Here is a 20,526-nt window from a genome sequence, read left to right as displayed (position 1 = left end):
CACGAGGTCTCAGCACAGCTCCCCTCTGAGCACAACAAACCCACGGCAGGAGGACAGGGGGGTGTTTTTCCGAGTTTTATTTTAAAGTCATAATTGAAGCTTAACAAAGTCTGACCCCTCAATCAGTGCAAGAGCTGTGGGGGTAACAGTGATGCCCAGGAAGCCCCGCTACCGCAGCCTCGTCCACAGGAGCTCCGGCTCTCTTGGATCCGTGTGTGCCCCACAGGGCTCAGCAACAACTGACCACAGGCAACCTCAAAAGAATGTTTGTTTATTGGGGAAGGGTTTCCCTCCGTGGGGAACAGGAGATCAGGGCCTGTGGCTGGGGGCCGATGAACCCTGCGAGCCCCCCGCTCCCAGTACAGACATGCAGGTACTTATAAAAGAAAGGCAGAGGGGGGACCGGGGCCGCGTGGGGCAGCTCTCCTCAGACAGCATTTTCCCTAAGGACAAATAAAAAAAAACATAGAGCCAGGCCAGAGGTCACGGGAAACCGTCGTCATCGTCCTCTGCCATCTCCTTTGCGAACTCCAGGTCCTGCTGCTCGCGCTCCCGGCGCTCCTGGAAAGCAAAGGCCAACATTGGGGATGGAGCTGCGGAACGAAGCCGGCCCCATCCTGGAGCCAGCAGGGAGAGGGCAAGAGCTCACCTCTGCAGATTCCAAGTCCTTGTTGTAAGATTTGGGCGGGAACCTCATGGCCTGGAAAGCCAAGGGAGGCGAGAAGCCGTGAGCCGAGAAGCGCTTCCGCTCTGCCCCGCTGTTCCTCCACTCACAGCAGCTCTGCTGCAGCCCGAGCCAAACTGCCTCCTCTCTCTGTGCCACCCCGGTGCTCCCTCAGCCCCCCGGGGTCCCCACAGAGCTGCGCTGCACTCACCTTGACCGACATGTTGTGGATGTCGAGGCAGAAGGAGATGCGCTGGTGGAACGCCAGCTGGGGCTCCCGGGTCGAGTAGATGTCGATCATCTCTTTTGACTGCACGTAGCCCTTCTCGTGGTTAATGCTGGCCTCAATCACGCCATCCCGGATGGCCTGCGAGCCAGAGAGCGGTCAGGGCAACTCCACCTCCCCACCTCCCAGGGCGGAGGCAGCAGCTCAGAGCAAAGCAAGGCGCTGGGGAGCAGCGAGCTCAGGACAGCGCACAGAGATGGGAGTCGGTGCCCTCAGCGCCCCCAGAGCAGCACAACTGAAAACCAGCAGCCCTGGGAAGGGAGGGTGGTGGGGGCAGGGCAGGAGAGGCCTGGTGGGAGCGGTGGGCAGCCCGGGTCCCAGCAGGGATGAGGCTTCCTGCACAGCTACCTTGGCAACGATGAACTCTGCATCCTCGGGGCTGTCGAGCTGCAGCTTCTGGGCAATGTCAGCCAGGGAGATGCGGGAGTAGGAGAGGCTGATCATGCGGACGCCTGGGGGGGAGGGGAAACACGAGTGGAGCCCCACACCATGCAGCGCAGGGCGGCAGCCTCCCACCAGGCCTCTGGTGGTGGCACGGTCCCCAACCGCCACACCTCCTACCCGTCTTGATGACGTTGTGCCTCAAACGAATGATCAGAGTGTAGGTGCCATCGGCCTGGAACTTGTCCCCAAACTGATCGAGGACTTGGTTGAACTTGGCCAGGTTCCCGGTCCTGACGGCTGCAGGGGAAGGTGGAAGAGAAAATGGGTGAGGGAGGGAGGGAGGGAGGGAGGGAGGGCTGGGGTGTGGTGGGAAGACAGGGCTGCCATCTGCCACCCACCCCGTTCAAGAGGAAAGGAGAAGCCGGCCCTTCGGAAACTGCTGACTGCTGCAGCAGATGGGCACCAATCAGACTGGGGAGAGGAACCCCAGCAGCACCCCAGCTCCCCCCCGAGACTTTCCTTGAAGCAGGATCGGGGCAGGGGCCCAGCAGCAGCACCGTACCCTGAGTCAGCAGGAAGTACGGCATGAGCGAGCGCTTCAGGGACGGCTGTCTGAACTGCAGCCTATCCGGGATCTCCCCGAGCAGCAGCTCCACCACGATGAGCAGCTTGTGCACCTTGCATGGAAACAGCTCCTGAGCCCCCGAGGCCAGGCCGAGTCCAGGGGCGGCTTCCCCACGGAGCGCAGACCCCGTGGGAGCACGGCAGGCTGCTGCTTACTGTCTGCTTGAAGCCAACGGCCGTGTGCTGCGGTGCCTTCCGCAGGGCGTTCGTCATGGTCCTCCTGGCCTCCGAGTACTCCAGCTGAATGGCCTTGATGCGCCCTGGGAGGGGGACAGCATTCACATGGGGCTGAAAGCTCATCCCCAGCTGCTCCAGGAGGTTCTCTGCAGGACCGCAATCCCGTGTGCACCCTGAGCTGCCAGCACCACGCAGAACCCTCTGCGTCTCACCTGTGTAATAGAGGTACCGGGCCCACTCGTTATTGTTGGCCTGCTCGGGAAACACCGACTTGGAGACGAGTTTCTCTGCTTGGTCGTAAAGGTTGTAGTGGAGATAATTCCTCAGCAGCAGGTTGAGCAGCGTGGCCTGGCCGTCCGCGTCGTGGCGCAGCGTGGCTGTCCGCAGGCGGGCGTGCAGGAAGCTGCAGGGGAGGGAGAGAGCGTGCAGGGGAAAGGGAGAGAACACAGGGAGAGCCCAGCCGTGCGGGGTCAGCCCTACCTCCTGACCACATCGAGTTTATTCAGGAATTCATAGATGCGGGAGTGGTAGTAATAACACTTTGCCACCACCAGGTCGAGTGCCCGGCGGTTTTGGGAGCTGATCTTTTGCATCAGGTCATCAGACACTTTTTGAGCCTGCAGGAAGGAAACTGAGGTCAGAGAAGAGGAACGGCGGCCCGGGAGGAGCAGCAGGAGCCCGGAGGCTGCCCCAGGCTGGAACAGACGGGAGGCAGGTCCCAAGGCTCCCAGCAGTGCCACGCAAAGGGCTCAGGTTTAGAGCCACATCTCGGGGCGCCTCACCTCCGGATATCGCTTGCTGTTCATCAGGTAGATAACGAGGAGCAGCTGCAGGTAAGCCTCCACTTCTGGCAAGAGAGGAGCCGAGGCCGCCTTCCCCATCCGCGGGCGAAACTGCAGCTCAGCTTCTGTGTCCATGGGCTGCAGGGGGCAGAGACGTGCCAGACGTCAGCCCGGCCCACCCAGAGCTCGCATCCCATCCCACACGGCCCCTCGTCGCCCTCCCGCCCCACACGGCAGCTGCCAGGGCTCCGCGAGGGCGCAGCACGGTCCCCACAGCCGCACCTCCTCCAGGAAGCCAAGAAGGAAATCCCGCACGGCGCCGTTGGAGGTGAAGAAGCCGTTGACGGCCTTGTGGAGCACGTTGGCGTTCAGACGGCGGGACGTAGAGGGCAGCGCCCGCAGCGCTCGCAGGACGTAACGCGGCTCCTTCCCCGACACGGCCTTCTCCAGCTGCTTCACGTGCTCCTTGATGTCTGCGGGGCACAGTCAGGGCACGGCGCGCCGTGCCGCCCTCGGGGCTCAGCACGGCCCCCCCTCCACCGCCCCCCAATCCTCAGCTCAGACCCCCGCCCGCACGCCCCCCCCCGTCCGCCGCTCACCCTCCAGCGTGATGGCATCCAACTCCCGCTGGGGCTGCCGCTCCCCTCCCGCCTCCCCCGCCGGCACCGCCGCCGTTTCCTCCTGCATCTCCACGTCGGGAGGGGCGGGCGGCGGTCCGTCGGGAGGCGCCTTGGCCTTTTCCCCGCGCCGCCGGGCCGCCCCGTCCTGCTTCATGGCCGGGCCGCGCCGGTGACACTGCAACACGCGCGGGGCGCGCCGGGACGGGGCAGGCGCGACCAATCGCCGCCGAGCCTTCCCGCCAGACCTGAGCGATCGAGCGCCGAGCTCAGCGCCTACTCGGTTACTTCCGCCGGGGGCGCTCGGGAGTTTCCAGTAAGCTCTCGGGTATTTCCGGTCGCCTCTCGGCTGCTTTCGTCACTTTCGCGGCGCATGCGCGCTCGCTTGCTGTCTGCGCGGAAGCACGTGGCCGCGTTCGGAGCTGGCGGTGCGGCGCTCCCCTGCCCCGGAGCTGCGTGTGACGGTGGGGGGGGGGCGAGCGGCCGCCAGGCTGCGGGGCGCCTCCTTCCCTACTGCGCTTTGAATGGGGACAAAAGCACTGCTGGCACCCAGCTTTCGGGCTCTGTTAGTTCTGTTGCTTTAAGCCTGCTTGGAAACGAGTGGGAAAAGCAGCAGTGAGCTCTTCAAAACCAAACCGAACCGAACCACCTTGCTGTGCTTGCAACTTGAATAAAGAAACTCTGTGGAATTGCTTTTTAATCGTATCAGGTAATTCCCTTTCAATCAGCCCGAACAGGGGGACCCGCATCGCCCATCAGGATGCACTCAGGCAGTGCAGTGCATGCAGGGCTGCGTACAGAGCTGCCAGGGATGGGAAGTTTTCCTTTTTACAGACAGCAGCGCTGCTCCCCTGCAGCTCCACCCCGCTCATCTCCAGCACCACCGTGGTCAGCTGCTGCTGCTGCTGCTGGCTGAAGGAGGAGAGCAAACCAGCAGCAGTGCTGTGCTCTGCCTTCTGCTCCAGGATGCTCCTCACCTTTGCAACAACAGAAGAAGCAAAATCAGCATTCTGACAATCCGCAGTTGGAAGTTAAGGCTCCATGATCTCTTCTGTCATCTGCAGCTGTACTGAACTGTGCACGTTTACATACTTCTCACCCTTTACATTTTTGATTCCTGCCACATTTGGAGCAGCGGCTCATTTCCCTCTCCCCAGGGTTTCCTCAAGCTGTGATACACTGCCAGCATCCCATAACATGAACGTTGCTTTGCTTGAACTCCCATTACCCCCACCCTCTGTTTAGAGCCAGCCATCAATGCTGTATATTTCTCACCAGTTTAAGCTGTTGGGGCACAATCTTTACTTCCCAAGACTCCAGCAGTAGCAGCAGCTGATCCTCTGTTAACTCTGGATCATTGAAAGAGATTTGTGCCACGAAGGCAGCGAATCACCCCGGGGTGTTTGCAGAGGTGAGAAGGCTGACCTGGGTCCTGCATTGGGTGCCTGCATTCTCAGCAGTTCTCTGGGCACTTCAAACTGCATGAATTGCACGGCCTCCCTATGGGACGAATGCAGGCATCGCTCTGTGCCTGCAGCCCTTACCAGTGAAGGCATCCAGAGTGTAGGAGATGGCTTCTGTCAGGCTGAGGAGATCACAGCGGGCAGAAATCCGAAGTGTGCTGAGCAGAACGTCCAAGTCTGGGCTCTGTGTTGTCAGCTCACAGTTATCAGGGTCATCGAGGACTGCTTCCATCTGTGAGAAAAAGGGGAGGAACTCGCAGGGTTTACTGAAGTTCCTGCAAGGGCTTCTTTGCAATACAACCACAGAGCCAAGAATCCCAGCATCTCTGTCATTCTGGGTGGGGATGAGGGCCAGGTGAACGTGGGGAGCTGTGCCCCAGCTGTGTGCACAAAGCCTTATGGAGATGTGATCACAGGTAAAGTCTTTGGACTCACAAACTCTGCTTACCTTCTCGGTCAGCTCCTCAAGGAGGTTCCTGTCTCTCATCACAGCTTTGATGGACTTCACAACGATGGCATTCAGCTCATCAGCCAGCTGGGACAGAACGTGACACTTCCCCTTAACTTCTTTCTCCAGTGCATCTACTTCTCTGTGTGCAAAACCTGCAAGCCAGAAAGTGACCAAATATTCCACTTTTAAATGAGGCAATTCTGCAGTGATTGCCAGCCCTGTACAGAGAATCTGAAACGCTTCTGTGAATATTGTCAAAGTAAATGATGCTCAGATTTGCGTTGGACGGTTGTGGCTCAGGTTGTAGGCAGTAAGCAGCAGCAGCTCTGGGGGTTTGTGAGTGTCCCAGGGGACCCCATCCTTCCCAGATGGGATAACAGCAGTGCAAAGAGGGATTAAAACACAGTGCTTACCGTCAGACGCAAACGTTGGTTGATTATTCTCTGGAAAGTGGTTGATACCTGTAACAGTACGAAGATGGAATTGCTGGGTTAGAAAACACCTGGAGCTGGATGGGTGGTGCTGGTTGTTTTGTTTTGGACCGAAGGCTGTGCTGAGCATTGGCTCGGCTCTGGCTTGCCCAAAGCCTGTGTTGCAGCACATGCAAGTTAAAACTGCTTCTGTCACAGAGCTGTGCTTGCAGACAGGCTCAGGGTAGAGCACATCGCAGAGCACTTCTGCTGTGCTGCGGAGTTTGCTGGGTGGAGGATCTGGGAGTTTCTGTGCCTCTTACCCCACGCTGCGTCCCCGATGGTCAGCTGCATCGCCCTGAAGGCCAGCGTGCAGCCCCTGGGGATGGTTATGCTCTGTTTGCTCCCGGTGGTGCCCTGGGCAGTGAAAAATCCCTTACTGGGCTGCGTGATGTACGGGGATGGGGAGGATGGGATCCCGAGCTGAGGAGAAGGCAAACCTTAGCAGAGAACTTGGCGTAAAGCTGAGCCATGAGCTTCGCCTCCGCCTCCGTGGATTCCTCGTATCGGGCCTCCTCTGAGGTCTCTATCGTTTCGTGGATCACGTATAAGTTCTGCCTGGCCTTCCTCAGCTGCTCGATGAAGGTGTGCTTCATGTTGATTTTCCTAAAGGAGAGAAAGGATACGGCGTCTGCTAAACGTGTCGCAGTTTTGTTGCAGCAATGTAAGCTGCTCAGAGCCTGCAGCACCATGCTCGTGTTCCTCGTGTTGTGCAGTGTGTCCGTGTTGCAGTGGAAGGCTCTGGGAGGGGAAAAAAGGGTTCAGCAACAGGCTGCAATTCCTGCTGTCCTCGGTGCGTCCCCCTTTGCCTGAGGAGTCTGATCTGATGGAGGCGAATGCAAACCTGCCAGCGCTGCAGGGCCGTGCAGGGGAGCTGAGACTGGAATGGGAAGAGATCAAGTGTTTGTAATTACAGCAGTGCACGGCCTTGGCTTTGGCTGTTGGAAAACCACTGTGTGTGTCATGGAGGGGCGTAAAGCAGGGGGTGCAGTCTGCCTTGATGTCTTCCTTACCTTTCCTCTCTCAGTGCCTCAAGTTTGGGTACCAGGATGTGCTTCTTTTCCAGCTTGACGTGCCACTGCTTGGACACCGAGGCACCTCCTCCCAGTTCTACTTCTGCAGGCTCACTGGGGATGCTGAGGCTCCCATCCACGCTGTCTCTGATGCTTCCCATGGTTGTGAACTCCCCTGGGCTGTGGCTCTCAGTGCTGGGAAGGAGGGACTCTGCAATGATGCGTTGTGTTACAGGCTGATGAGCTCCCGGTTGGGCACCGAGAGAAAGCAGGGAGGTGCAGGATGGTAAATGTGGGCTTTACCAACGCTGTCCTTCTGCTCCACAGGCAGCAGCACGTCGTGGAGCCGGAATTCTGTCCTTCTGTAGGAGGGAAACGGGCGGAATCTGGCTTTCCTCTTCCTTCGAACCAGGCAAAGCAGCCTGAAGCGGTCTTGGTCTGAGATGCTGTGGACAGGAACCAGGTCTCCTTTGGGATCCATTTGCTTTGCTACTTTTTGGGCGACTTTTTTAAACATTCTGCAGCAGCTTTACGAATTCGCAACCCAAGGTGAGAAGTGCAGTTGTGCCTTAGGAAAGAAGACAAGCAAAATGAGTTGGGATACAAGTAGAAGGTCACAATAAAGTATCTTGCTTCTAATTTTGAGGATAATAACCCCCCCAAAGAATACAAGAATACAACTTGCATGAGATTACTTTCAAAAGGCACCCAGACAGGTCCTGATAGAGCTGTGCCTTCCTGATCAGCCTTATTCAGGCTCATCCCTGTTTGCTGTGCAGCTTGCAGGACTGGGTAAGGCTGAGAGCACGGCTGGCTGTTTGGGGATGGAGCTTTGCTGTTGGAGCCCATGGCTGCTCCTCCAGCAGATGTTTTGTTTGCTCCATGTACCATCATACGGCACAGCAGCCTGGGCTGGGCATGGCTATTTAACCTCTGTACCACCTGCTGGGGTCCCCAGTGCTTTAATGAACGCATTGCTCTTACAGAGGCCTAAAGAAAGCAAATCTTGAGCAATTCCTTGCTGTTCTGTAGCTGTTGCTTTGCGTGCTCTGCGTTTCCCCCCATGTTGGTGCCCGGCAGAGCTCTGTTGTTTCGAAACAGAATGTTGGGAAAACAATTTGGTCAAAGTCTTAAAGGAACTGAAAGTGTTGAAGGTGATGGGATGAGGAAGGAGAAGCCTCGTTGTTTGCCAGAATGTTCCTCAGCATTTTGGTGTTTCTCATGGGTCGGCACTGACGCCTCCCCAGACCCCAACATCCCCACTGCTCTCCCTGCATCCCTGTTGGGAGAGCTGGAAATGGAAGCTGCTGGCAGGTTCTTAGTTCTGTAAGCAGAACTTTGGTCCGGTTTGATTTACGAGCTTTGATTTATGAGCAAAGCAGCTTCCTGTAGTTCAGGAGAAAAACAGGCTGTGTTATCACCTCTGTGTGCTGCTTTATTGTGTCGTGTTCAGGGGGAGTGGATCCCATCCAACAGCTGCTTTCCCCCCTCCCAGAAGGAGCACAGTCACATCCTGCCCAGGGAGGGTGCCCAGATTCACACATCCTCTCCGTTCCACTCAGACCCAGACGCAGCCATAAGCAAAGCACAGCGGTTCTCATTACAGCTGACTTTAAAAGTAGGGGCACCCTTAAAGTTGTACCTGTCAGGGCTGTGAGGAGAAACCCTGTGACTTTGTAGGGAGTTGGAATAAGCCTCGGTTGCTGAACTGTGTGAGGAGAAAGAAGGACAAAGGGGGGAGGAGGGAGAGAGGAGAGAGGAACGGGTGGAGAGAGGGACTGTGGCTCTGCGTTCCAGCTCTGATCCAGCTGATGGGGGCCTTTGGGCTGTGGAAGCTCATCCTTAAGTTTCAAAGTTCTGAAGTCCCGAGAGGAGCTGGGGACGGACTTTGAACCATGGGAGAGAAATGTGGGGTGGCAGAACGGGGCAGCCCTCCCCCATCTGTGGGGCAGCTCTTACCTGGAGCCCTGGGGGGCTGTGGGGTCCGTGATGCTGGAGGGGGGCCGGCTGGTTGCGGTGCCTGCAGTGCTTGCAGTGCTTGCTGTGCTTGCAGTGCCTCCTGTGCTTGCAGTGCTTGCTATGTGTGCCTCCTGCCAGCCCGGAACTGACTGCCCTATAAGGAAAGAAGCACTGATGTAACCCCAACCCAGCAGCTTTTTTGCCCTCCCCTCTGCTGTCCTGCTGTTCCAGCAGCTGTGGGCACCTTTCATTTGGTCCCTATGCACACTGTTCCTGGGCTGGAGGACTTTGCTGCTGTTGTGGCTCTGTTTTGCTCCCTGCCTGGCAGGATGAGGAGCAGTGCGTTCTGGTTAAGGCAGCACGGCTGGGTTGTGGTTGGATTTGATGAGCTTGGAGGCGTTTTCCAACCTGTGCAACGCTATGGTTGTAAAGCTGCAGAAGTGCAGTGCGTGGTGTGGGTGGGGGGCAGCAGTGCTGCACTTCTGGTAACCTGCATTCAATGCTGCTTTGCTGGTGCTGCGCTGGATGCACGGGGTTGGTGGGGAGCCTGGAAGGGGCTGGGGGGGGGGTCTGAGCAGTGCTGATTGATATCTGAAGGATGGGGGATGGGGCCGGGCTGTGCTCAGCAGTGCCCAGCAATGGGATGAGGGCAGCGGGCACAGCTTGCAGCTCAGGGCCCCCCCGTCCACACATAAAGGGACAGAGCCTGGAGCAGCTGCCAGACAGGCGAGGAGGGGGAACAGGAGCTGCTGGGGGGGGGTTTGGACCCTTCTGACCCCTGCAGTTCTGTGGTCTGTAAGGTTCCAGCTCAGCTCTGCCCGGTGAGCCTGGGGTCACAGGGGGCATCAATGAGCAGAACGGCCCAGTGGGAACCCAAGGAGCCGAGCAGGAGTTTTTACATGAATACTCACTTTATTAGTTTCTCTTAGAACGCTGTACAAAGGAGTAATAAAAATATTCACACTTTGTTTTAGAAAGTTCTCTACACGAGACTTCGGTATCCACAGCATAAAGAAGGGCTGCTGGCAAAAACCAAACCAAAACCAAACCCTAAAACTATGTACAGTGTCAGCATGTTCTCTTAAAAAACCAAAACGAAACGAATTTAGGCTTCAATTGATCCGAGGACACATCAATGCAAAGACCTGCATGCTTAAAAACATCTGATACGCGGTGATGGAGCCATGGAAGCCCCAGTAAGAAATATCAACGCCTTAATAACGGTAACCCAACCGCTGCCCCCTTCTCGAGGGCCAGTACCAACTTTCTATTAAAAAAAGCAAACCAAAAATACGATTAAAAAAAGACCTCGGGATGGAGTAGCCCTAAATCTCAGGGTTTTCTTTGTTTCTTTTAAAGGCTTTTATTTTTTGTTTGTTTGTTTTCCTGCAATGGTTTGGACTGTGAGAAATCCCACCGGGAACTGCAGGGCAGGAGCCCTGGCTGATGGAGCAGTGCTGCCTGATGCTGCCTGCTGTCCCCATTGTGCACGATGGCCTCGCCGACCTCAGGCCGTGCTCATCTGAAGCTGTTCTGCACTTATTGCAGGACAAAAGAAAAACCCCAAAGGATTTCAGTGCCTGCAGTCCCACCTCCTGCGTTCCCCAGCTCATGGCTGTGCACAGAAGCAGCGCAGGCTGGAGAGGAGGATCGAAATCCCGTTTAAAATCGCTGCCCGTCGATGATCTCCTGCACATCCCTGCGGGGGAGAGCAGCCTTGGTGCACCCAGCTCACTGCTGTAAGAACTTAACAAGCAGAAATAGGGCAGAAGTGGCTTTGGTGCAGCTCAAGCTGGGGTGGTGCTGTGCTTTCCCAGCTCTGCAGCGCAGACCCTTCAGCAGAGGCTCCCTGGGACAGCAGTGCTGGCAGGGAGGATCCAGGCACAGAGCAGTGAGCGTCGTTTGCCCAGCAGGACCCAGTGCTGTTCTGGAAGGTTCCTTTCCTGATCCTAATTCTGGTAGCTCCCCTTAGGATGGCATCTGAAGGAAGATCTGAGATCAGTCATTGTCCCAGTAGCCATTAATCCGATGAAACCACCTCACACACTGCTTTATCAACACAAAGCCCTTCGACTCTGCGTTTCTCCAGTTTTAATTAATATTCCTTTTGATTGGATTGACTGCATGAGTCCAAGTGAACTTAAGATACTGCATAGCAGAAATGCTTTATGTGCCTTGGAAAGAATGTCATCTGCCACGTAACCCCAAATGAGGACACCTGTAATGGCTATTTGAATCATTCCAGTTAAATAAAATGGGAGAAGTTTGCTATTGTAATTAAGGCTTTGCCCCACAAGGAGCTCTGGACCCTGGGCTTGAAAACCTGCCTTTTCCAGAAGTCTGTAATTCCATTCTGTATTGTTTTATTGAATGTCTTCCATTGAACAGGACAGAACCAGGTGCCCATCTGTCAGCTATCAGCACAGACATCAGATGCTCCAACCCCAGCAGTAACACTGCAATGGAGCCGAGCCCCAAAACACAACTGCTCTGACCTGGAATAGCTCACATATGCCTACAGACAACCAGCAGATGCCCTATGGATGGGAGTCATGTTTTTAAGCCAAAGCACCCTTGGTAAAACAACGACTTCTGTTGCATAAAAGCTTGTATTTTCCCCCTTTATATTATGCCTAAACGAGCAGCATTTGTTTCTCCTGGAGGTTCCCCACTGGATGTGGGTTCGTGTGCTCCTGTTAGGAGCAGCTGCTGCAGCACTGCAGTGTCCACAGGCATCCCAGGCACTGGTGCTGTTCATTCCTCCCTAACTTCCAAAGGACTGATTGACAAAATAGTTCTAGTGTGACAAAAACAAGTATTTCTTTCCCCAAAGTCATTGTCTGGTAGCTTACAGAGCACATCAGCTTTAGGGTCTGCAGTACCTTAACTAAAGCAGCAGTCCTCATTCAGGGCGGTTTAACCCCCACCCAGTCAGGTAACCACGATCTGCCAAGCTCCCACTGGAGATCAGCACTCAAACACCAACCCTCCTTCTACCTTCCTTTCCACTTCCAGCATTTCCATTGTTCAAACCTATTGGGTGATGACCCTGTGCATCCCAGCAAGGCTCTGAGCAATGTTAACTGTTTTCTCCCTTTGCTGCAGCAGCCTGGTGAGCTTGGGACAGAAGTAAAGCCTGATATTATGCATGGAGCAGTGCTAGGTCTTATATAGCAGATCTTGGAGCTCCTCTGTGCCCTGTGCTCAGACCCTCCAACAGAACTCAGCATCCACTCTGACTTCTCAAGCTAGACTCGGCTAATTAAGAACAAACCCAGCATGTTTAAAACACCTTCATTGGCCGTGTGAGACAACGTAAGCACAACAAAAAATGCAGGTTGCTGTCAGGGAAAGCATGAGCAAAACCACGTTTCACCCAGCACACAGCTTGCAAGAAAAACCAATTGCTTTGAACAGCAGAAAGGCATCTTGGCCACGAAAGCTAAACCTGCAGCCCTCCTGTGTTCCAGCGGTGGTTGGAGGGGGATGAAGGCTGGATTTTATTCCTATACAAAACCATCTGCTGTCTTTGGTGACACAAAGACCCTTCCCTTGGTCAGGTCAGTGTGCTGCTGGTGCTGCTCCTCAGCGCTGCTCTGCTCCCTCCCCACTGGCAGGGATCAGCCCTGGGGTCGCAGCGCTTCGTCGCCACGTGGAGGCTTTCATGCTGAGTTAATTGGAGAACGGGCAGATCTCATTAACGGCTGTGTGGGCTGAGGAGGCCGAGGGGATGGATGGAGGAGGAGAGCTCAAATCGCTGCCACCAGCCTCTGCAGCAGCACCCAGCCCTCGCACGTCTGCACCCATCGCTCTTTGGTTCCTCCCAGGCTCACGCAGCTCCGCGCAGCAGGGGAGCATCTGCAGTCCATCACTCCGACGAGCTGCACCTCAGCCCTTCGTCCAAACGCTTCGCTGCCTGAGTGCTTGAAAAGTTGAGAGGTTCGGGATGGGAAGCAAAGTCATCCAAGCTGGAAGCCACAGCTGGGAGTTGGGATCTTTTCCCTGGACCGGACGGCCGCTCCCCCAGGACGCACAGCGCTGCCCCAGCGTGCAGGTCGTCGCTTTTTGCCTGTGCTGCTTTCAGTTGAACTTCCTTTCCCAGCGGCGTGAAAGATTTCCAAAGAAAAAAATCTGTCATTCTGTTCCCCTCCCTTCTCTTCTTCTGCCCAAGAAGTGGAAACAAAACCTGAAACCATCCAATATTGGGAGAGTTCGGCTGCGTCCCTTTCGATTTCCTCGCGTATCGCTTTAAAGCACCAAAGCCTCGGAAAGGGAGATCATGTTAAAGTGCATTTACCACAGCAATAGTACCAGCACTAAAAGCTTTTCCCCTCACCCCTGTTCTCGTCGCACCTGGGATAGATGAAAGCCTTCCCACAATTCGGCCTCTTTGTACCTTGGAGTCTCGGTGTGTCTGCATCTATTTCTGACGCTGGAATAAAGGAAGTCCAGCATCCTGCTCCTCACTAAACTCTACTCTGGAGCTTCTTTAGATTTATTGGGCATGAGGATCCAGCATGCGGTGTATGTCTATTGGGTACTGCATTTAAACAGCTGCTGTGAAACTATCCCAGTGTGGGCAGGGGGGAATGGGAGCGGGGAGGAGGAACCTCCCCCAGCTCCGCTGCTCCTCCATCCGCACACTTCAGTACTTGTTGATCCCAAAGATCCGCACTCCGTGGAACTGAGGCAGTTTGGGGATCAGGACGCTCATCAGGGAGATGGTGTTGATGACGAAGTGTATCCGGTCGTACTTGGTGTAAAAGCTGGTTAGAAAATACCTGCGGGGAACAAAAAGAGACACCCGGATGATGCCACGCCGCGAGCTTCGCTTCCTGTGGGCTCCGCTCCCCCCCGGCACTCACAGCACGATGGGCATGATGGTCAGGAACTTGCGGGATGCCGTGAACTGCACGCCGTAATCCATCTGCTCCCAGTGCGTCAGCAGCCGCGCCTTGCCCTGGTCTGGCGTCTCGAAAGGGGTTCCTTTCACGGTGTGCAGGAAGATGTACATGCTCTGCAGCGGACACAAAGGCGGTGTGAGGCGTGCCTGGGGCTCCGCACCCGCCTGCAGCGGCTCAGCTTCAGCCAGAGGAGCGCAGCAGTGAGGGAGGGAGGCTTGCAACAGCGCTTTGCTCCGCTAGAGGGATGCGCCGCCATCGCTGCCGACCCAAAGCAGCCCCGGGGGGAAGGAAGGCTGCGAGTTGGACCGGCTCTGCTAAGAGCAACGCTTCTCCCTCTGCTCCCATGCGTAAGGAAAGGGAGCTGCGAGATTACAGCACTGGGATCTGTGGGATCAGGAGATCGGCACGGCCTGGCTGCAGTGTGCAACAGCGCTGCTAAAAGTGCTGCTGGAGCTGCAGGCAGAACGGAGCAGTTCCTGTCTGATACATCAGCAGCGTTTGGCTCAGCCGCGTCTTCTACACTCAGCCCTCACTGCCCTCAACTCCTCTCTGTTCCCAGGACCAAAGTTTGTGCTGGCAGAGGAAAGCAGGGCGAGGAGCTGGGCGAAATGCAGGCAGCTGTGCTGCACTCAGCCCCCAGCAGTTGGAGCTCTGGGTTTATTGGCGTGTTTATGTATTTTTGTATCACTAGAGATAACGCGAGCAGCCCCAAGGATTTGCTCACCGCTGGCACGCTCCCAGGCAGAGATGTTGACATAAAGGACACAAACTCGGTGGCTGTAGCTCCGAAATATTTTGCCTCTTTGACCCGGGGGCGGCTTACCATGTTGTGAATGATGTTGGTGAGAGTCCAAACCACGGGGACGCTGAAGAAGGGGATGCTGAGGAGCACGACGTGCAGCAGCCCGATGCCAAGGACGTAGGACAGCCAGATGCCCCGGCTGTTCATCACACGTGTGTTGGGGTTCACCTCGCTGTGCGCCGTTCCCACGTTCATGTTGGCTCTTGTCTTCACCCTCTGAAACAAAACCAGAGGCAGGTCAGTGCCCAGGTCACTGTTTCCATCCACGTTTCTCAGCTAAGCTTGCTGGAAAGCTGAGAGCTGTCTTACCAGTTATCAGGGATTACAGGAAAGAACGCAACTTAGAGCCACTGCAATGCAGAATATCTTTACACAGAGATCAGAGAAGGTCTTGCATAAAATACTCAGTCTGTTTCCCAAGGACATAACGCAGCCTGTCCCTTGCACAGCAGACCCCAAAGCGATGACTTTTCCCTGATGTTCAGCCTCGTGCTTTTACTGCTTTGGTTTCCACAGCTGAAAACCAACCCAAGCTGCTGTTCTGTCCAGCTCTCAGTCTCAGGAGGCGAGCCCACGCCAGATCTGACATTATGCTCTGAATGTTGCTGCCAGCTACTCCGAGTTCCCTTTCTGAGTGCTGGGCCTGGCTTCTTTCAGCAGCTGCCGTGCTCTGAGCCTGCCTGGTGCTCACTGACACAGCATGAGTGCAGCTCTGGGACGCTCGCTGCGAGCTGATGGATGCTGCCGTGCCCTCACTGCCACTCAGGGAGCTTTAGGTCTGGAAAAGGTTTTTGTTTAGCAGAAAAGAGCCTCTGGATCTGCAGGTTGCTGGGTGAGTGGCTGTCGGCTCTGGGGTGTTCTGGACAAAGCAGCCTGGTTTGGGGGCAGGACTGGAGCTGGAGGTCAGCGCTGGGACAGCAGCTCCATCCTCAATGTGGCACAGCCCCTATTGGCTCTCAGAAGGAAATCTGGGGGTCGTGCTGCAGTATAACATGAGTTGAAGATGTCACACTATGGGGGGAAAAGAGGGGGAAAAAAAAAGGGAAGGAAGAAAAGCAACTACCGCTGTGGAATGTGTAAACAGGAGCGCTGCTTGCCAGACAGGAGAAATAATCCTCCCAGATATTGGTGAGGCCTCAGCTGAGTGCTGTCCAGTTCTGGGAGGAGCTGGAGGGAGTCCAGGGCAGAACTGTGAGAATGAGCAGAGGTGGAGGAAAAACATGACCTGCAAGGCCGTGCTGGAGGAAATGGGTTTGTTTAGTCTAGAGGACATTCAAAAAAGAGGTGATGAACGGACCCCAAACGCTTACAGGGTCTCTGCAGAGAGAATGGGGACCAAAGCGTGCAATGGAGGTTCAGAGCAATGCAGTAACACAGAAAGCTGATGTGGGATAAAGTGCAATTTCTGTCTGGGATCAACCAGGGCTCTAAAAACTAATGAGCAACTGCTGTGTGCTGCTGTCTGCCAGGCAGGGCAGCGGGGTGGCAAAGGACAAAGCTCAGAAGCTGAATGTGAAGCAATTCCCCTCTGCCTCAGTTTCCTCACTTGCTGCAGTGATTGGGGTGCTGAAGCTCTCATTGATACAGCACAGGAAGTTAATTTGCTCTTGCAAAGAGAGCAGTGGGGAGGTCAGGCATTAGGCCACATGATAACGGAGCATGCTTTTCCAACCCTGCTTTCCCCACCTTAAAAACCTGCCCTCGGTGAATCTTTTCCAAATTCTGGACTGTTTTCACAGCCCTGGCCTGAGCTCTTTGCTCACTTCAGATTGCACACAGAGCTTTGCACGTTATTGCAAAAGCCTGGCTGGGAGCAAACTCCCAAACACAGCTCCCTGCCCCCAGCCCAGATCCCTTCTGGTTTGCTGTCTGATTTTACACCGGGGATTCGTTCACCTGCAGAAAAAAAAACCCCAAAGCAAACCACAAAAGCAGGAGGAGCTCCAGTTCCACAGCTCTGAGCTGTGCAGCGCTGGGTCCTGGCAGGGTGACGTTTCCCCAGGCTGAGGGTGAAGGTCGGCGCCTGGGACGGGGGCTGAGAAAGGAGGGGAGAAGTGCTGAGCACAGCTGGATGGGAGCAGAGCGCAGCGATGGGGGTCTGGGGCTTTTCCTCACCGCCCAGACCGCCACACGCTGCGGGTCCCAATGCTGCTCCAGCCCCGAGCCTCGCAGCGACGCCCCGCAGCGCCGTTTCACCCCTCTGTGCTGAGCGAGGCACAACCGACGGCAGCACTTCGCACTCCCGTCGTCGTCGATCAGCTGCTGCGCGACCCGCAGCCCCCATTCGGCGTCCCGTGCGTTCCTCGCCCCCTGCTTCGCTCCCACAGGAGCGTCCCCCCCCTCCTGCCCCGTTCTGCCACCCAACAGACGCCTCGGCCCGGTTGCTGTGCTGGCTCTTTGCCCGGCAGCTCCCGCGCAGGGTTTTATCGGAGGGCTGCAGAGGTGGGGAGGGCAGCGGGCGCTTATCTCGGTCGATCTGCGCGTTCCCAGCACGCAGGAGATTACGATCCGACGGACGGAGCCGAGATCCCCATCTCCGGCAGCAGCGGCAGCAGCAAATCCCCACCTCCCGAGCGAATGAATATTTTAAACCCTTCTTTGCAAGATGGCAACGCTGTTCGAACCGGAGGATCGAGCGCCTCGGTGACGGCAGCGAACGCGGCAGGGGTCGGACGGCAGCACCGCTCCGCGCCCCGCGAGGCTGCGCGATGTCGGGCCGGGAAAACTCCGCGCACAAAGGAAGCGCTACAAGTGAGCGCTGCGGGGAGGCGCGGCGAATCCCGCAGCCGCAGACAAAGCCCCGGCCTCATCGCAACTGCCGTACGGCTCGGCTCGGCACGGGAAGGGCCCGCTGCCCCGCAGCGCTCACCGAGCCCCGCTCCCAGCGCTCGGCCGCTCTGCTCGCCTCTCCCCGACTCCCATCCCCGCCGGCCCCGGAGCGCGGAGCTCCGCCGCGTGCCCCGCACGGCCGCCCGGTCCCGCACCCGGCCCGCACTCACCGCCCGGCCCGGCTCCTTCAGCCCCGGCTCGGCCCGGGATCTCCGCCGCGCTCCCGGCGGACACCTCGGCACGGCCCGCCCCGCCGCCCGGCACCACGGGAGCTGTAGTGCGGCAGAGCCGTGCGGGGGGGCGGTGCGGGAGCGGAGCCGTGCGGGGCAGCGCTGCGCCGCGACGGCACGGCGGGGCGGCTGAGGGATCGCGCTGCCTCCTGCCCTCCTGCCCTTTGGGGTCGGTGCTGCGGGCTGTGTGTGTGCGGTGTTCCGGTGGTGGTTGATGCGTCCCCACCGCTTTGTTTTTTTTTCCTGCCGTAATTAACGCCCCGTGATGGGAAAAGCACCCCGCCGCGCTCGGGTGTTTCAGTAGCGGGCATCGTGTGCGAAATAGAGTTAATTTGTGGCCAAAAAAGAAAGTGCTCCGGAGTTCTACTGAGCAGCCGCTGAACGCTGTGCTGTGCGCCTGCTTGCTGACCAGCTTTGGCTTTTGGGATTTATGGGAATATCGTATGGGAATATTGGGATACTGGCTTTAGCTACTGCGACTTCAGATCCCCTCCAGAACTGTTTCGTGCACCGAGGGACGCGGGCACCTCAGCCCCTGCAGCCCTGCAATCAGTGGCTCTGAGCTCTGTGCTCAGTGCCCCCCAGCCCTGCAGCTCCATGCATGCGCTGCACCCATGCGTGGTTGAGAGCTGCGGGCTGTGGGTGCGGTGCTGCAGTGCTGGGCACCATCTGTCCCGGCCTTTGTCAGTGCAGCCATCGCCGCTCACCACGTGCACCCCTGGTGTGCAGCCATCTGTGCAGCCTTTGTGCACGCTGAGCTCCTGCTGGGGAGCAGCAGAGGGTGCAGCACAGCCGAGCTGCTCGGCGGGGTGTTGTTTGGGCAGCTTTGGGGTTGCTCGATGCTGAAAGCCCCCCCCCCGGGCTGCCTCCCCCAATGCTAAGCACCTCGTGTGTGCCCTCATGAGCCAGAGCATGGATCCTGTGCAGCGCTGCTGCTGGATGGGACCGAGGCGGTCTGAGCATCACACGCCAGCACTGTGCTGCTAACTGAGCACGGCTCTGCCTTCCCACAGCCAGTGTTTCCCCTGCCAGCTGCTCCTGGAGGGCCTCGGGCACGGGGGGACCTGGCAGGAAAACCCACCCGCAGCCTCTCGGTGCTGCAGGGATGCTGTAGCGGAGGCGGGATCCCGCGGGAGCAGCCCTGCTTTGCAGGGGAGCCACGCACACGGCAGCTCTATTTTTATCCCCACTCCTGCCTGACTGAGCGGCTCCCTCTGCGCGGTGACATCTAATTTAGCAGCTTCCCCACACCCCGCTGACTCTGCACGTGAGGGGGAAGCACAATGCGGCGGCTATTTTTAAACGCCCATAAATATTAATCCCGCTCGGTGATGCAGCAGCAGCTTCTCTCTCTCACTGCCGGTGGGAGCGCAGGGGGGGCGCCCGCTCCTTGGGCTCCCCAGCCCGCATTCACCCCCACAGGGGACCCCGGCGTTTGGGGGTGGAGCGGTCCTTGGGGGGGATTCGGACCCGCACCCGCAGCCCAGGCCGATGTTTGGAGCAGTCCCTGTGCGGTGGGGTCCGCGTTCCCTTCTGTTTGCTGGCCCCACCGCCGGCTCGATGCTGGCTCTGTGTAGTGGCAGGGAGGAGCTGGTGCTGGCTGATTTTAGCCAGCCGTGCCGCTGCAGCAGTGGGAAGGGGTCTGCACAGGGCTGTGCTGCACTGCAGCCTTGAGATTTTGGGTTCTACGTGGTGTGGGAGGGCTGGAGAGCCGGTGGCGCTGCCGCTGGGGAGCTCGGAGCTTCTCCAGCCAAACAGGGAGAAATGAATGGGCTCGTGCCCTGGGAGCAGCCGGTGGTTCCCCGGTTTCAGTCCCTCAGGACAGGCCTAGCCCCATCGCAGCACGGCGTGGGGCTCTGCTCCATTTGCAGCCCCAGCGGCGGCGACGCCGATCTCCCTCCTGCCAGCGCCTGATGGGAGCGAAGCCACGCGGTGTGAGCCGACCTCTGCGTCCGCAGCCCCGCGCTGACGGCACCGCACCGGGCCTGGCTCCAGCCGTGCTGCGCTCGAGGCGGCTGCCGTCAGGTTGTGTTCTGCTAATGGGGCCGAGACGCAGGCCAGGCGCCTCGTAAACCGTTTATCCTCCCCGAGCAGCGGGAGATGATCAGCGCGATCTCTCCAAGGAGAACCGCGGATGGGGCGCGGGCGGCCACCGGCGTCCTTGTTGGCAGCACGGCAAGGGCACGGCGCTCGGCCCCGCGGCTCCGGCGCCCGGTGACCCGCAGGGACGAGTCCCGGTGCCGGCTGCCTGCTGGGGGCGGCCCCGGCCCGGAGCACCGGAGCCCGGTAACGGCGGCCGCTCTCCATGGTCCTGAGCCGGCCCCGGTGCCGGTCCCCGCGCGGCTCATCGGGCCCCGGGCAGGGCGGCTCGCGGCAGGGCTGGGGACCCGCACCGTGACCCGCAAGGCTCCGCCCGCCTCGCCGCCCGCCGCGGCTCGGGTTTCCCCAAGTAAGCGATGCCGGTGCCGACGGGAGGCGGCGGGCCGGAGGGGATCACGCTCCGTGGCGGAGGGGGAAAAGCCGGGGGCGATCCCTGGGCGGTGGGGAGCGGGGGCAGCCCCGGGCTGCGGAGAGAGGCGGGAGGGCAGAGCCCGGCTCCGGGCAGCGCCCGCCAGCGCCATTCCCACACGGGGTCCCGGGGATCCCGGAATCTCCGTTGGTTGTGGCCGCCCCGAGCCCCGAGCTTGGGGGTCCCGGACGCTCCCGGCGGGGTTCTCCCCGTGTCCCCCCAGGAAGGAGTCCCGCGGCTCAGCCTCGACCCGAACCGGGCGTGGAGAGGAGCCGGGGGCGAGGCGGGGGTGCCAGGAGCCGTGCAGCCCCCCCCGGCGGGGCGGGCCGGGGGCGGGGAGCCCCGGGGAGGCCCGGCCGGTG

General features: G+C 58.3%; 3 protein-coding genes across 5 annotated transcripts; all 3 read right to left on the bottom strand.

The window, feature by feature from the left end:
• Positions 1-62: 62 nt before the first annotated feature.
• On the bottom strand, positions 63-3,691 carry PSMD3 (proteasome 26S subunit, non-ATPase 3). Its single transcript, XM_042891242.1, has 12 exons — positions 3,517-3,691; positions 3,200-3,390; positions 2,918-3,055; positions 2,616-2,752; positions 2,348-2,538; positions 2,115-2,218; positions 1,897-2,011; positions 1,512-1,631; positions 1,299-1,402; positions 876-1,031; positions 650-700; positions 63-561 (listed from the first exon to the last, which is right to left on the bottom strand). The coding sequence occupies exons 1-12, from the start codon at positions 3,689-3,691 to the stop codon at positions 484-486; spliced, it is 1,560 nt and encodes a 519-aa protein (XP_042747176.1). The 3' UTR covers positions 63-483.
• A 523-nt stretch (positions 3,692-4,214) lies between these two features.
• Positions 4,215-9,039, bottom strand: GSDMA (gasdermin A). The gene is made up of 10 exons (XM_042891243.1): positions 8,891-9,039; positions 7,235-7,499; positions 6,932-7,142; positions 6,359-6,524; positions 6,182-6,275; positions 5,862-5,909; positions 5,446-5,600; positions 5,079-5,229; positions 4,810-4,883; positions 4,215-4,511 (listed from the first exon to the last, which is right to left on the bottom strand). Exons 2-10 carry the CDS (start codon positions 7,446-7,448, stop codon positions 4,290-4,292), a joined length of 1,335 nt encoding a protein of 444 aa, XP_042747177.1. The 5' UTR covers positions 7,449-7,499; positions 8,891-9,039; the 3' UTR covers positions 4,215-4,289.
• Positions 9,040-9,782: 743 nt separating this feature from the next.
• On the bottom strand, positions 9,783-17,668 carry ORMDL3 (ORMDL sphingolipid biosynthesis regulator 3). 3 transcript variants are annotated; one of them, XM_042891248.1, is made up of 4 exons: positions 17,596-17,668; positions 14,618-14,812; positions 13,756-13,907; positions 9,783-13,671 (listed from the first exon to the last, which is right to left on the bottom strand). In XM_042891248.1, exons 2-4 carry the CDS (start codon positions 14,789-14,791, stop codon positions 13,536-13,538), a joined length of 462 nt encoding a protein of 153 aa, XP_042747182.1. In that variant the 5' UTR covers positions 14,792-14,812; positions 17,596-17,668; the 3' UTR covers positions 9,783-13,535. The 3 variants fall into 3 exon arrangements, with proteins under 3 accessions (XP_042747182.1, XP_042747181.1, XP_042747183.1); XM_042891247.1 differs by lacking the exon at positions 17,596-17,668 and adding an exon at positions 15,660-16,590; XM_042891249.1 differs by lacking the exon at positions 17,596-17,668 and adding an exon at positions 14,906-15,000.
• Between the last annotated feature and the right edge of the window lie 2,858 nt (positions 17,669-20,526).

This window comes from Lagopus leucura, unplaced genomic scaffold (assembly GCF_019238085.1).
Source record: "Lagopus leucura isolate 7727_CA_CO unplaced genomic scaffold, USGS_WTPT01 259-8_obj-0_obj, whole genome shotgun sequence".
Taxonomy (NCBI): Eukaryota; Metazoa; Chordata; class Aves; order Galliformes; family Phasianidae; genus Lagopus; species Lagopus leucura.
The sequence above is the reverse complement of the archived record's forward strand: the minus strand, read 5'-3'. Positions and strand labels throughout refer to the sequence as shown.